The following is a 15,817-nucleotide window of genomic DNA, read 5'->3' as shown; positions in this document are numbered from 1 at the left end:
CCGATAATGCTTTCTGGGGTCCAGCTGGACCTGGCGGCGAACGACTATACCACTTGTCCACCATATCCATTCAAGTCTGCGTCCTTTGGACTTAAGAAAGTGGAAATGAGGGCCATGCCAGGGTGAGAGATGTAATTGTTTTATTGGGGACTATGGCATCAAAGGTAGAGATGAGGGTGCAGTTGAGCTGATCAATAGCTGCAGAAATGTCATGATGAACAGAGTCTAGACAATTGGGATCTGAAAGTGAGTTGATTAGGGGGAAGATATTGCTGACTTTGCATGGCTGAAGCAGAGATTAACTACAATAGACTGGACTGGGCTACTAAGTAATTAAACTACTGGTGAGCAGCGAGAGGTGTTTGGTAGAATACAATACATGTACATACCTCTAAAGGGCACAGGCTCTCATAGAGTCATAGAGTCGTACAGCATAGAAACAGGCCCTTTGGCCCACCGTGTCCATGCCGACCATAATGCCTATCTATACTAATCCCACCTGCCTGCATTAATTCCATATCCCTCTATGCCTTGCTCATTCAAGTACCTGTCCACATGCCTCTTAAATGTTGCTACTGTTCCTGCCTCCACCACCTCCTCAGGCAGCTCATTCCAGATACCCACTATTCTTTGTGTGAAAACTTTACCCCTTTGATCCCCTTTAAACCTCCTCCCTCTCACCTTAAATCTATACCCTCTAGTTTTAGTCCCCCCTACCATGGGAACCAGACTCTGGCTATCTACCCTGTCTATGCTTTTCATAATTTTATATACCTCTATCATGTCCCCTCTCAGCCTTCTTCGCTCCAGGGAAAACAGACCCAGCCTATCCAATCTGTCTTTATAACTCAAGCCCTCCAAACCAGGCAACATCCTTGCGAATCTTTTCTGCACCCTCTCTAGCTTAATCACATCTTTCCTGTAGTGCGGCGACCAGAACTGCACACAGTACTCCAAATGCGGCCTAAGCGAGGTTATGTACAACTGTAACATGACGTCCCAACTCTTGTACTCAGTGCCTTGGCCGATGAAGGCATGCATGCCATACGCCTTCTTCACCACCCTGTCTACCTGTGTTGCCACTTACAGGGAACTATGTACTTGCACCCCAAGGTCTCTCTGCTCAACAACACTCCCCAGGGCCCTGCCATTCACTGTATATGTCCTGCCCTGGTTTAACTTCCCAAAATGCATCACTATGCACTTGTCTGCGTTAAATTCCATTTGCCAATCCCTTGCCCACTTTCCCAGTTGATCTGTATCCTTTTGTAACCTCAGACAACCTTTTTCACTGTCCACTATACCACCAATTTTGGTGTCATCTGCAAACTTACTAATCATGCCCCCTACATTCACATCCAAGTCATTAATATATATGACAAACAACGGAGGGCCCAGCATCGATCCCTGTGGCACACCACTGGTCACTGGCCTCCAATCTGAAAAACAACCCTCTACTACCACCCTTTGCCTCCGATCACCAAGCCAATTTTGTATCCAATTGGCTGGCTCACCCTGGATCCCATGTGTTTGAACCTTCTGGACCAGCCTACCATGCGGGACCTTGTCAAAAGCCTTGCTAAAGTCCATGTAGACAACGTCCATCACCCTGCCCTCGGCAATCCTCTTGGTCACCTCCTGGAAAAACTCAATCAAATTTGTGAGACATGATTTCCCACGCACAAAGCCATGCTGACTATCCCTAATCAGACCATGCCTTTCCAAGTGCATATAAATCCTGTCTCTCAGAATCCCTTACAATAACTTACCCACCACTGATGTAAGGCTCACCAGCCTGTAGTTCCCTGGCTTATCCCTGCTTCCCTTCTTAAATAAAGGCACAACATTAGCTAACCTCCAGTCTTCCGGTACCTCACCTATGGCTAATGATGATACCAAAATCTCTGCCAGGGCCCCAGCAATCTCCTCCCTTGCTTCCCATAGCATCCTCGGAAACACCTGGTCAGGCCCTAGGGATTTATCCACCATCTCCTTCTGATATTAAACATCGTTGGTCAACAAGGGAAGTGAGAGATAATATAAAACTAAAATTAAGGGCTTATATGAAGGCAAAGATTAGGAGAGAGATAAAGAACAGTGCTCACTGTTATTAAAATGTTAATTGTGAGGCAACTTCCAGCATCAGTACATGTGCTGTTAAACATGGCAATTAGGAAGTTGCTCTTCATTCTGCTTCTCCTGAAGCTACGCTGTAGAAGTCTATCACCAAGAGACTGGGCGTTAAAATACATGGAACAGTGTGAAGTTGCTGTACTTATGCGATAGATACACTCTAAACTTACCAAAAAAGTTAGTGCTTGCCCATTCCAGCGTAAGTAGATTTCTAATACTGATAAGTTCTGATGACTGCCAAATAACCTCTCCATCACTGAAAATTATCTTTTACAAGTGTAGAGTCTCATTCATTCTATATTATAATTACTGTTGGAGTCTATTTTAAAATTGAAAGCATTTGAACAATTTTTAAAAAACTTTTTCTATCTTCCCTCCTCCACCCCCCTCTCTCTCATTTAAGCCCATCCTTCTTTTCCTCTCTATTTTGCTCTCTATCCATGATTTGTCATTGAATTAAATATTAATTACTGACGCTTTTGCTTCAGCCTCTGCCTAAGTAAGGATTCTTCAGTCTGGAGATACACAGTTACTTGCTCTGTGCATAGGTCATAAATCCCCTGGAGAGGGTACTGTGGAAAAATGTCTTTCTCATCACAGCAAGTTCCAGTGCAAAAGCCCATTGAGAATCTGTGGGAAACTGTAAGTGTAATGAATGGCTGGCATAGCTCATTCACCACTGACTGCAAAATCTGGGCCTGCTTCTACCATTATCAGACTCCTTCATCATTTTAAAGATCTGTATTAGGTTACTGCTCAGCATTCTGTCTTCTAGATGAAAGAGCCTCAGCCAATTCAGCCTTTCCTAATAAGTATAAACATTCAGTTCTAGTGCTTTCCTTGCACGTTCTCCAGAAGTTCTGTATCATTTTTAAAATATAGAAGGTACTTGAGGTGTGATCTAGCCAAGGTTCAATACAAATTTAACATTAACTTCTCTGTTTTTCAGTTCTATCCTTATAGAAATGACCCTCCCCCACCCCCAGTGTTCTATTTGCTTTTTTTTTGGCCATGTTAACCTGAGCTACTACTAAGGCCAACAGTGTTTTGCACTTTTATGTCTTTCACATATGTATGACCCAATCTTTATTTTGCTTCCTGTACAATAATTTACATATCTAATCTCTTACTGTACTTTGTCTTGGCCTTCCCTACCAGCTTTTAACTCTGCTCTACCATCATCCTTGTCCCAAACTCTACCTTCCTCTTGTGTTTAGCCATTCTCTGCCTCACCTTTTGCACCTCACCCCCATAAACCTCCTACGTCTTTCCTCATGGCCTCTAACCTCATTCTACCAGAGCCCTCTTCATCACCCAACCATTCTCTGCCTTGCCTCTTTGACATTTATGGCCTCTATCACCACAGTGGTTCTTCAACTCTGCACAAACTGTCCCCCCGCCTTCGAACGTCACATACTTGGTCTTGATTCCTTGTGTATAGTGTAACATTATATAGTATTACATACTGTATACAGCACAAAAGTAGGCCATTCGGTCCAACAGGTCCATGCTGGTGCTTATGCTTCACACAAGTTTCTTCACCTCACCCCAACAACATGTCCTTCCCTTCATTTCTCCCTCATGCATTTATCTAGCTTCCCCTTATGCTAGTCTATCTATGCTAGTCACCTCAACTATTCCTTTTGGTAGCAAGTTCCACATTGTAAACGCTTTGCGTAAAAACATTTATCCTGAATTACCTATTTGTTTCTTAATTACTATCTTATAACCTAGTTCTGGTCTCCACTGCAAGTGAAAACATCTTCTGTATGTCTACCCTAGAAAACTCGTTTGTCATCTTAAAGAACTCTATCAGGTCACCCCTCTCCACTTTCAATAGAAAAGAGCATCAGCCTATTTAATCTTACCTGATAGGTAGAACACCTCAGTTCTGGTTTCATTCGAGTAAATCTTTTTTGCACCTTGCCCAGTGCCTCTGCATCCTTTTAATACGATGAAGACCAGAATTGTTCACACGAGTGTGGTCTAATCAGTTGTTCACAAGTGCAGTCTAACCAAGGTTCTGGACAAGTTAAACATAACTTCTGTTTTCAATTCTGTTCCTCTAAACCTGAACCCCAGTGCTTGGTTTACTTTTTATTATGGCCTTATGATGCTGCATCATTACTTTTAGTGATTTGTGTATCTGTATTCCTGTATACCCCTGCTCCTCTACTTCATTTAGACACTTATTTTCCACCTGTTTTCGAACAAAGAGAATAGTCAACAAAATAAATTTGCACATCACTGCAGTATATGTCTTGAGTTGCATTGGTGGGACTCACCATTAGGAAATGAAGGAGACACTGTCTCCATGGCAAGACAAGTTAAATGTTACTGTACTCCTTTTCTTTACCAAATCATACTATCTATGTTGAGGTATATTTGTCAATTACACGCCCATTCTACAATATTATTAATGTCGTCATCGATTACAAGGAATGCCACTCTCACCTCACTTCTGGAATTCAGCTGTTTTCGTGGGGTATATCCCAGAGCAATTTGGTCGTCTATTCAAAAATCTATACAGTAGAACAAAATAAACCTTTCAGATCAAAGGAACATTTCTGCAAATTTGGGGAAATTAACAACTTTAACAAAAAGTAACAAAATGTCACTCCTGGAAATCTGAAAAAAAGTGCTGGATATAGTCAGCATGTCAGGCAGCAACCAAAACATTAACTCCTCTGTTCTTTCCACAGACATCCTGAATTGTTCCAACAAACAATTCACTGCAACAACAACTTATATTTATATAGCACCTTTAACGTAATAAAATGTCCCGAGGTGCTTCACAGGAGCATTATAAAACAAAACATGGCACTGAGCCACATAAGGAGATATTATGTCAGATGACTAAATGCTTGGTCAAAGCTGTAGGTTTTAAGGAGTCTCTTAAAGGAGGAAAGTGAGGCTGAGAGGTGTAGGGAGGAGCTTAGGGCTCAAGCAACTAAAAGCACGACCACCAATGATTAAAATTGGGGATGCTCAAGAGGCCAGAATTAGATGAGCGCAGATATCTTGGAGGGTTGTGGTGCTGGAGGAGATTACAGAGGTAGGGAGGGGCAAGGCAATGGAAGGCTTTGAAAACAAGGATGAGAACTTTAAAACCAATATGTTGCTGAAATGGGAGCCAATTTAAATCAGCGAGCGTCTGGGTGATAGGTGAACAGAATTTATTGCGACTTAAGGTGTGGGTGGCAGAATTTGAAAGACCTCAAGTTTACGGAGGGTAGATTGTGGGAGACCAGCCAGGAGGGAGTGTGTTGCAATAGTCAAGTCTAGAGGTAACAAAGGCATGAATGAGGGTTCTGCATCAGATGAGCTGAGACGAGTGAACTCGGGCAGTGTCACGGAGGTAGAAATAGGTTGTCTTAGTGATGGCGCAAATATATGGTCGGAAGCTTATCTCGTGGTCAGATATGCCGCCAAGATTGCAAACAGACTGATTTCGTCTCAGATTATTGCCAGGGAGAGGGACCAGAGTTTGGAGCGGGTCCAAAAACATTGGGTTCGGTCTTCGCAATATTTAATTGGAGGAAGTTTCTGCTTATCCAGTACAGCATGTTGGATAAGCAGCCTGATGATTTAACAACAGTGGATGAGTCGAGAGAAGTGTTGGTGACGTAGAGCTGGATGCTGTCAGTGTACATTTGAAAACACTGTACTTTCAGATGATGATTACTAAGTAAGTTAGGACAGTAATTCAAATCTTGCACTATGGTTCTGTTGTTAACTGCTTCTGCACTTTTAAACTCTAAACATAAATCTATTTGGTTTAGTTAATCTAGTTTAATCTTTGTTCGTGGGCTTATTAATTACTTTAATTGCAACAGTTCATATAGAACCAATCTTTAATAGCTCAAGTTCTCCTACACCACATTATTATGACACATGTATCGACTTCTATACATTGTTGCTATGCCCATAAAGTGTTGGGTAATGGCTAAAACAGTATTAATGCAATCTTTTATTTTTAAGGACCTAGAACAGTTGTACATCCCAAGGCTCGCATTATTGCAGAAGCAGGACCAATCATCATTGGTGAAGGGAACTTGATTGAAGAACAAGCACTTATTATGAACAGGTGGGTGTGAGACCAAATGCTTAATGTGTATTCCCAAATAAAGGTATTTGAGATCTAACAGAAAATGATTGTAATAATTTTGTTCATTTAGTGCCTCTATGTTACATAAATATTTGTGTATTTGAAATACTGCTTGTCTGAAATCCAAAACTGGATGAGCAGAAATTTTCTTAAACCAAGTATTAGGAAGACTGACACAAATTCCATGTTCCCCAGCCACCTACTCCATTACTCTCCCTGGCAACTGTCTGAAACTGAACCAGGCCGTTGGCAACTTTGGTGTCCTGTTTGACACTGACTTGAGCTCCCGACTACATTTCCGCTTCATCATCAAGACTGCCGACTTCCACTTCTGTAATGTTGCTTGATTCATTTCTTGCCTCAGCTCATCTGCTGAAATACTCAGCCATGTCTTTGTTACCTCTAAACTTGACTATTCCAGTGCTATTCTGGCCAGTCTCTCATCTTTCACCCTGCATAAACTTGAGCTCATTCAAAACCCTGCTGCCTCTCTCTTTACTTACACCAAGTCCTGTTCACTCATCCCTGTGTTCTGTGACCTACACTGAAGCGTTGCTTGACCAGGAGCCAATGCAAAATTTTCATGCTTGATTTCAAATCCGACCATGGCCTCTTCCCTCTCTATTTTTGTCACCATCTCCAGCCCCACAAACCTTTGCTATCTTTGCGCTCCTCCAATTCTGGCCTCTTATGCCTCCCCAATTTTAATTGCTCCAACATTAGCAGCCACGCCTTCAGCTGCTTATGCCCTTAGCTCTGGAATTCACTCCCTAAACCTCTCTACCTCTCTCTCCTCCTTTAAGGCACTCCTCAAAGCCTACCTCTTTGACCAAGCTTTCAATAATCTGTTGAATACCTCCTTATGTTGCTTGGTGTCAAACCTTGATTGTATTTCTTGTGAAGTGCCTTGGGACATTTTACTATGTTAAAGGCTGTGTGTAATTGCAAGTTATTCTTGTTATTCTTCCTACTTTTTAGAATGTAATGGCACTTCTATTTTGCATTTACTGTATTCCACTTGAAAACTGAAATAAAACTGATATTTCATTAATGAAGAAGCAGCCAAAGTGCAATATGTCTGTTCATAGCTTTGAAAATTTTTGACAATCCATGACCAGCTCTAACTGTGTATTTTATTACAGTGCACCATACACTGAGCCAAGACCAAGTGCAAAATTTGCATCAAGCAAAATTGGGAGGGTAGGGGACTAATTGGACCCAGGTAGGTGAGTGGAAAAGGCAGCTGGAATGGGGAAAAGAAGATGGGGATGGGGGAAGAAAAGGCTGAGAAACCCACTTGTGGAGGTGGTGGTGGGGGTATGCGGACAGAGAGTATGGACCGTAGCCCATTTTTTTTCCAGTAAGTGTGGAAGGTTGGCACTTAATGCTCAGTAAGGAAGGGACAGTTTTGCTGCAGTTAGGGAAAGGTAAAAGTGGTCAAAGGCAATGTTCCCGCTAAGCTACGTGGAGCAGCAGTCTGCAAGATACTGTGCAGGCCTAGTTTTGTGATAAATAGCATGCGTGCACGGCTGTATGAAAAAATTTAAAGGGACCAGGTACTGGAGAAAAAAAAAAGGGATGCACACAACAACTGAATTTTAAAGGGAACATTTGTCAGAGAACTGTTTTGTTGCTCAATAGTTGGGGGTGGCAGGCAAAGAGGCTATTCTGGTGAACAGATGGGGGTGCAATTATTTTGTGGTGATGCTCAGTGGGTCACATAACGTGCACCTATAACAAAAGGGACAATTTTTACTGTAGCTGGTGAAGGAACACTGGCTGGTGTATGTTAGATTTGCCCACCCTTGCCCATTTACTTTCCATGAGCTTTTTCCCTGCATGTTTCTGTAAGTGGAAACAGTGTTGTGCCCTCCACAGGGCATCTGGGACATGTGTGGACTGAGCAAACAACCTTGTATCTCCTTAAGCAATCAGATCGAAACATTGTTAAAAGAACAGCGCAGAGCCTGAAACAGGAAGCGCAAAACAGTGAATTGAATGCCAAATTAGATGCAGAAAGTAAGCTAAAGAGAATGAAGGAACGATTGGATTAAGAGAGAAAGAAAATTAAGATTTATCACACTGTCAGAAAGGGTACATAGTCAAAATAGACAAGTCTGAACTTTCTGTGACAGGTTTAGTCTATATCTATGACCTAGATGTTTGAGATTCACATAATTCAATACATTTGAATGCAGAGCCCATGGCAAGATGCCATTTTTGTGCAAATGCAAAGGAACAGTGCATCTGGCACAGTAACAAGTTTTTATTGCATTTAACTGCCCATCTGCTCTTCTTTGAAATAGCTGGCCAAATGTTGTCACCTTTACAATAAATTCTGGCCCACTACCATTAGAATGTTGAGGAGTGGGTGTTGAAAACTAAAAGAACAGGAAATGAGGGAAAATGCTGCTTTTTGAATATTGTGATGTAGATGGGACTTTGGTTATCTCGCTTCTGAAAGTGTAGCAGTTCTTTGGTATTGTGCAAAAAAAGATAATTTGGATTATGTGTTCAGGTCAATAGTGGGCTTGAATTCACTGCACTTTGATGATTCAAGAATACTGTCAAATAGAAGACATAAAAGCATAGAAAATTTACTTCACAGAAGGAGGCCATTCAGCTCATCATATCTGTGCTGTCTGAAAAATAACTATCTACCCTAATCCCATTTTCCAACTCTTGGTCTGTAGCCTTGTAGGTTATGGCACTTTTAAATGCATGTCCAAGTATTTTTTGAATTCCTGAGGGTTTCTCCCTCTACCACCCTTGTAGGCAGTGGGTTCCAGATCCCCACCACCCTCTGGGTGAAAAAATTCTTCTCAACTCCCCTCTAATCCTTCTGCCAATTGCTTTCAATATATGTCCCCTGGTTATTGACCTCACTGCTAAGGGAATAGGTCCTTCTTATCCACTTTTATATAGCACCCCCCCAATAATTTTATACACCTCAATTAAATCCCCCCTCAGCCACCTCTGTTCCAAAAGAAAACACCTAGTACGGAGCCCTGCGGAACCCTACTGAAAACAGCTTTCTAGTCACAAATACACCTGTCACCCATCACTCTTTGCTTCCTGCCACTGAACCAGTTTTAGATCCAGCTGGCCACTTTTCCTTGGATCCCATAAGCTTTTACTTTTCTGGCTAGTCTGCCACATGGGACCTTGTAAAAAGCCTTGTTAAAATCCATGTGGTCTACAGCAAATGTGCTGCCGTCGTTGACCCTCCTTGCTATCTCCTCAAAAAAAGTTAGTCGGACACAATGTTCCCTTAACAAATCCATGCTGACTGTCCTTGATTAATTTTGTGCCTTTCTAAATGACTGCTTATACTGTTTTTCAGAATTTTTTCCAATAATTTGCCCATCACTGTAGTTCGGCTGACTGGCCTTAATTACTTGATCTATCCCTTCCTCCCTTTTTAAGCAACAGTCTTCTGAACCATGTCTGTAGCCAGGGAGGATTGAAAAATGATGATCAGAGCCTCTGCTATTTCTTCCCTTGCTTCTTTTAGCAGCCTGGGATCCATTTTATCTGGAATAAAAACAAGAAATGCTGGAACCACTCAGCAGGTCTGGCAGCATCTGTGGAAAGAGAAGCAGAGTTAACGTTTCGGGTCAGTCACCCTTCTTCGGAACTGACAAATATTAGAAATGTCACAGGTTATAAGCAAGTGAGGCGGGGGTGGGGCAAGAGATAACAAAGGAGAAGGTGTAGATTGGACAAGGCCACATAGCTGACCAGAAGGTCATGGAGCAAAGGCAAACAATATGTTAATGGTGTGTTGAAAGACAAAGCATTAGTACAGATAGGGTGTTAATGGACTGAAGATTGAACAACAGCAAGTCCAAACATGAAAAAAAACAGTGGGTAAGCAAACTGAACAAACTAAGATGAAATGAAATAAACATTTAAAAAAAATTGTAAAAAATGAAAAAAAGAAAAAATAACTAAAAATAAAAGTAAAATGGGGGGCCCGTCATGCTCTGAAATGATTGAACTCAATGTTCAGTCTGGCAGGCTGTAGTGTGCCTAATCGGTAAATGCGATGCTGTTCCTCGAGCTTGTTTTGATGTTCACTGGAACACTGCAGCAATCCCAGGACAGAGATGTGAGCATGAGAGGGGGGAGTGTTGAAATGGCAAGCAATCGGAAGCTCAGGGTCCTGCCTGCGGACAGAGCAAAGCGGTCACCCAGTCTGCGCTTGGTCTCCCCAATGTAGAGGAGACCACATTGTGAGCAGCGAATACAGTATACTACATTGAAAGAAGTACAAGTAAATCACTGCTTCACCTGAAAGGAGAGTTTGGGGCCTGGGATAGTGAGGAGAGAGGAGGTAAATGGGCAGGTATTACACCTCCTGCGAATGCAGGGGAAGGTGCCATGGGACGGGGACGAGGTGGTGGGGGTAATGGAGGAGTGGACCAGGGTGTCGCGGAGGGAACGATCCCTTCGGAATGCTGACTGGAAGGGAGGAGAAGATGTGTTTGGTAGTGGCATCACGCTGGAGGTGGCGGAAATGGCGGAGGGTGATCCTTTGGATGTGGAGGCTGATGGGGTGGAAAGTGAGGACCCTGTGACGGTTCTGGGAGGGAGGGGAAGGGGTGAGGGTAGAGGTGCGGGAAATGGGCCGGACACGGTTGAGGGCCCTGTCAACAACGGTGGGGGGGAATCCTCAGTTGAGGAAAAGGGAGGTCATATCAGAAGCACCGTCATGGAAGGTAGCATCATCAGAGCAGATGCGTCGGAGACGGAGAAACTGGGAGAATGGAATGGAGTCCTTACAGGAGGTAGGGTGTGAAGAAGTGCAGTCGAGGTAGCTGTAGGAGTCGGTGGGCTTATAATGGATATTGGTAGACAACCTATCCCCAGAGATGGAGACAGAGAAGTCGAGGAAGGGAAGGGAAGTGTCAGAGATGGACCATGTAAAGGTGAGAGAAGGGTGGAAATTGGAAGCAAAGTGGATAAAGTTTTCCAATTCGGGGCGGGAGCAGGAAACGGCACCGATACAGTCATCAATGTACCGGAAAAAGAGTTGGGGGAGCGGGCCTGAGTAGGACTGGAACAAAGAATGCTCGACATATCCCACAAAAAGACAGGCATAACTAGGACCCATGCGGTTACCCATAGCAACACCTTTTACTTGAAGGAAGTGAGTGGAGTTGAAGGAGAAGTTGTTCAATGTGATAACAATTTCAGCCAGGTGGAGGAGGGTGGTGGTGGATGGAGACTGGTTGGGCCTCTGTCTGGGCCTGGTGATTTATCTACTTGCAAAGATTCTAAACCCATTACTATTTCCCGCTCTCACTATGTTTATCCCATCCAATATTTCACACTCCTTATCTATAATGTCTGTATTATCCCTTCATTTATTTATATTTATTAAGAACCATGCCCACGTCTTCTGCCTCCACACATAGATTCGCTCTTTGGTCTCTAATGGCCCTATTGTTCCCTTACTCTTTATGTATTGATAAAACATCTTTGGATTTTCCTTGATTTTACTTGCCAATATTTTTCATGCTCTCTCTTTACTTTCCTAATTTCCTTTTTAATTTCACCTCTGCACTTTCTCTAACCCTGTAGGCTTCCTGCAGTATTCCACTTTCTGTATCTGACATAACCTTTGCTTTTTTGCCTTATCCTACCCTGTTTGCTCTTTGAATCCAGGGTGGTCTAGATTTGAGAATCCCAACCTTTTTATTTGTGGGGACATAGTTGTTCTGAACCCTCTCTATCTCCTCTTTGAATGTCTCCCACTACTTTGATACTGATTTACCTTCAAGTAGCTGTTTTCAATCTACTTTTGCCAAATCACATCTTGGCTGAGTAAAATTGGAATATCCCCAATATTAAACTTTTACTCTTGGTCTATCTTCGTCCTTTTCCATAGCAATGCTAAATCTAACTGAATTACGATCACTAACCACCACTCATGCCCCTTCCACCTGACCTGCTTCATTCCCTAAAACTAAGTTCAGTACTGCTCCTTCTGTTGGGCTTGCTACCTACTGGCTAAGTTCCCCTGAATGCATTTTAAGAATTCTTCACCTTTTATACCTCTTACACTGATTTTATCCCAGTTGATGTGAGGGTGGTTGAAATGCCCTACAAATTTGCTTACATATGTGTGCTTCTATCTCCTTCTGACTGTTTTGGTGGTCTATGGTATAATCCCTGAATTACCTGTTGTTGGTCCTGCTTGACTGTCTGGTGGTCACCCATTCCCTCCCTGCCTGCACACCCTTAAGCTACAGGGTGACTACATCCAGAAACATGCTGTATACATAACTTTCAGCCTTGCAGACATCAGCTGCTGCTCAAGTCCTGAAATCCGAAGTTCAAGCTGCTCCAGCTGACGGCAATTCCTGCTTTTAAACCAAACTTTCAACGGGCCTGGGGAGCCACACCAGGATTTTAGGCTCCCCAGGCCCTTAATTAGATTTGAGTGGGTCTTCTGCCCCTCTGAGGCTGGAAGTCCCGCCACCAGGAGCTGCCAGCCAGTCAGCGGGCTGGCAGCTCTCGGTCCCAGAAGTGCCACCAGAAGCGGTGGCCACTGCTGGGACTGCACCCAACCAACAGTAGGATCGTGGACGTCGGCCCGGAAGAGAACTAAGGTTTGGGGCCTTGCCGGGGACAATCAAGGCAAAGGTGGGGGAGGGGACAGTTGGGGGAGGTTAGTTGGGAGGGGGGGACACTTTATTTCAGTGGGGGATGTTGGGGATTTGGGGGGGCCCTCCATGGGGCACAGGGTGCCCAATCAGGAGGGCCCTCCCAAGCCTGCAATGGTGGTCTTCTGTGGGACCACTGGTAAAATACCAGCAGCAGTGGGAGGAGGCCCTTAAGTGGCAGTTAATTGTAAGGCCCCCTCCCCCAACTCTTTTTCCAGTACATTGGTGACTGTATCGGTGCCGTTTCCTGCTCTCGGCAAGAACTAGAAAACTTTATCAACTTTGCTTCTAATTTCCACCCTTCTCTCACCTTCACATGGTCCATCTCCGACACTTCCCTTCCCTTCCTCGACTTCTCTGTCTCCATCTCCAGGGATAGGCTGTCTACTAATATTCATTATAAGCCCACTGACTCCCACAGCTACCTTGACTACACTTATTCACACCCTGACTCCTGTGAGGACTCCATTCCATTCTCCCAGTTTCTCCGTCTCCGACGCATCTGCTCTGATGATGCTACCTTCCATGACGGTGCTTCTGATATGACCTCCTTTTTCCTCAACCAAGGACTCCCCCCCCCCACACCCCCCACCCCCGCACAGTGGTTGACAGGGCCCTCAACCGTGTCTGGCCCATTTCCCGCACCTCTACCCTCACTCCTTCCCCTTCCTCCCAGAACCATGACAGGGTTCCCCTTGTCCTCACGATACACCCCACCAGCCTCCAAATCCAAAGGAACATCCTCCGCCACATCCAGCGAGATGCCAGTACCAAACGCATCTTCCCTTCCCTTCCCCTGTCAGCATTCCACGGGAATCCGCGACACCCTCGTCCACTCCTCCATTACCCCCACCACCTCGTCCCCTTCCCAATTCTTTCAATTTAGTATTCTGTATTGCTGCTCACAATGTGGTCTCCTGTACATTGGGGAGACCAAACGCAGATTGGGTGATCACTTTGCGGAACACCTCCGCTCAGTCCGTAAGCATGACCCCGAGCTTCCGGTTGCTGGCCATTTCAGCACCCCCCAACCCCGCTCTCATGCTCACATCTCTGTTCTGGGATTGCTGCAGTGTTCCAGCGAACATCAACGCAAGCTCGAGGAACAGCATCTCATTTATCGATTAGGCACACTACAGCCTGCCGGACTGAACATTGAATTCAGTACTTTCAGAGCATGACGGACCCCCGCTTTTTATGTTTAGTTTTTTTTTATTTGGTTATTTTAGTTTTCTTAATTTGGTTAGTTTGTTTCTATTGTGCCGACCCACTGTTTTTTCTTACATTTAATGTTTGTGCTTGGCGTGCTTTGTGCTTTACAGTCAATTTACACCCTCTCTATACTAACGCTTTGTCTTTTAGCACACCATTAACATACCGTTTGCCTTTGTTCCATGACCTTCTGGTCAGTTATTCTCTGTGACCACCTCCTATCAACACCTCTTTTGTTATCTCTTGCTCCATCCCCCATTTTACTTGCTTAAAACTTTTACATTTCTCATATTTGTCAGTCCTGAAGAAGGGTCACTGACCTGAACAGTTAACTCTGCTTTTCTTTCCACAGATGCTGCCAGACCTGCTGAGTGGTTCCAGCATTTCTTGTTTTTATTTCAGATTTCCAGCATCTGCAGTATTTTGCTTTTATATTAAGTTAATTGTAAGGGCCTTGTTTGGCCTGGGGTAGGCGGGCCATTTCTCACCACCACCCCTGGTATAATTGCAGCAGGGGTGGGAAGGCATTAGGAACGGCACCCCCCACCTCCCACTCAATTTTACTACCCCTTCGCTTCCAGCCCGCTGTTGTGGGGTGGGGGGGGGGTGGGTGTGGTGCGGTGGGGGCTAAAATTCCGGTCACTGCTTCAGTGTCCGCTCATTTACTCTTTTTATTTAGTTTTGCCTCTTAAGCTCCACCCCACCCCCCAAAAAATGCCTTAGGACAGTTTATCTTTTGAGTAATTAATGAGCCTTTGCTTTCTGATTTTTATAAAAATTGCTAATTGTTGTTTCTTCCAGCTATCCTGAAAATCTTGTGCGTCAGAAGGAAGATATTGAACCTAAAGTTATGACAATTGGAACAAACAATGTATTTGAAGTTGGGTGTCGTATCCTTTCTTGTAAATAATTATGAACGCGATTTGCCACCACAGTATCCAGTGTGAATATTCTAGAAAGCCAGTTGGTGAAGATAGAACTGGAGACAATATTTACACACTTTTGTAAGCATTTATTTACAGAGTCACATGTTACAAGCATACATCTCCTACCCCCACTGCCATAGTTTAAGTCTATGGCTATTTGTAGGGGCACAAGTCTACCTGCATACAAAGAAACACAATTAATATGAAATTAACATCCGGCACAGACACGATGGGCCAAATGGTCCACCTTTGTGCAGCAAATTTCTGTGATTAAAATCACCAAACTGTTCAGTTATCTTTAAGAACTCAGTTACCCCTGAAGATTGTGTCTTCAATTCCAAACCATAGTAATCTTGTGGAACATTAAGCAAAATCAAGAATTGTTTTGATGTGGTGTCTGTTTCCTTTTTTTTATTCTTTCATGGAATGTTGATGTTGCTGGCAAGGCCATCATTTGTTGTCTATCCTTTATTACCCTTCACAACTGAGCGGCTTGCTAGGCCAATTCAGAGGGCAGTTAAGAGTCAACCACATTGCTGTGGGTCTGGAGTCACATGCAGGCCAGACAAGGTAAGGACATTAGTGAAGCAGATGGGTTTTTACAGCAATTGATAGTTTCATGGCACCAGTAATGAGACTAGCTTTCAATTCCAGATTTGTATTAGTTAATTGAATTTAAATTCCGCCAGCTCCCATGGTCGGATTTGAACCTGTTTCCCGATGTTATTACCCTGGGCCTCTGGATTACGAGTTCAGTGGCACTACCA

The 15,817-nt window shown here is 43.8% G+C and overlaps 1 protein-coding gene across 1 annotated transcript in view; it reads left to right on the top strand.

The window, feature by feature from the left end:
* Positions 1 to 15,817, top strand: part of dctn6 (dynactin subunit 6) — a 77,261-nt gene that overhangs the window by 19,033 nt on the left and 42,411 nt on the right. The window contains exons 3-4 of the mRNA XM_068041850.1: positions 6,115 to 6,220; positions 14,926 to 15,014. Of these exons, the coding sequence (XP_067897951.1) occupies positions 6,115 to 6,220; positions 14,926 to 15,014 (195 nt within the window). The remainder of the gene's footprint in view (positions 1 to 6,114; positions 6,221 to 14,925; positions 15,015 to 15,817) is intronic.

Source organism: Heterodontus francisci, chromosome 1, assembly GCF_036365525.1.
Source record: "Heterodontus francisci isolate sHetFra1 chromosome 1, sHetFra1.hap1, whole genome shotgun sequence".
NCBI lineage: Eukaryota > Metazoa > Chordata > Chondrichthyes > Heterodontiformes > Heterodontidae > Heterodontus > Heterodontus francisci.
The sequence above is the reverse complement of the archived record's forward strand: the minus strand, read 5'-3'. Positions and strand labels throughout refer to the sequence as shown.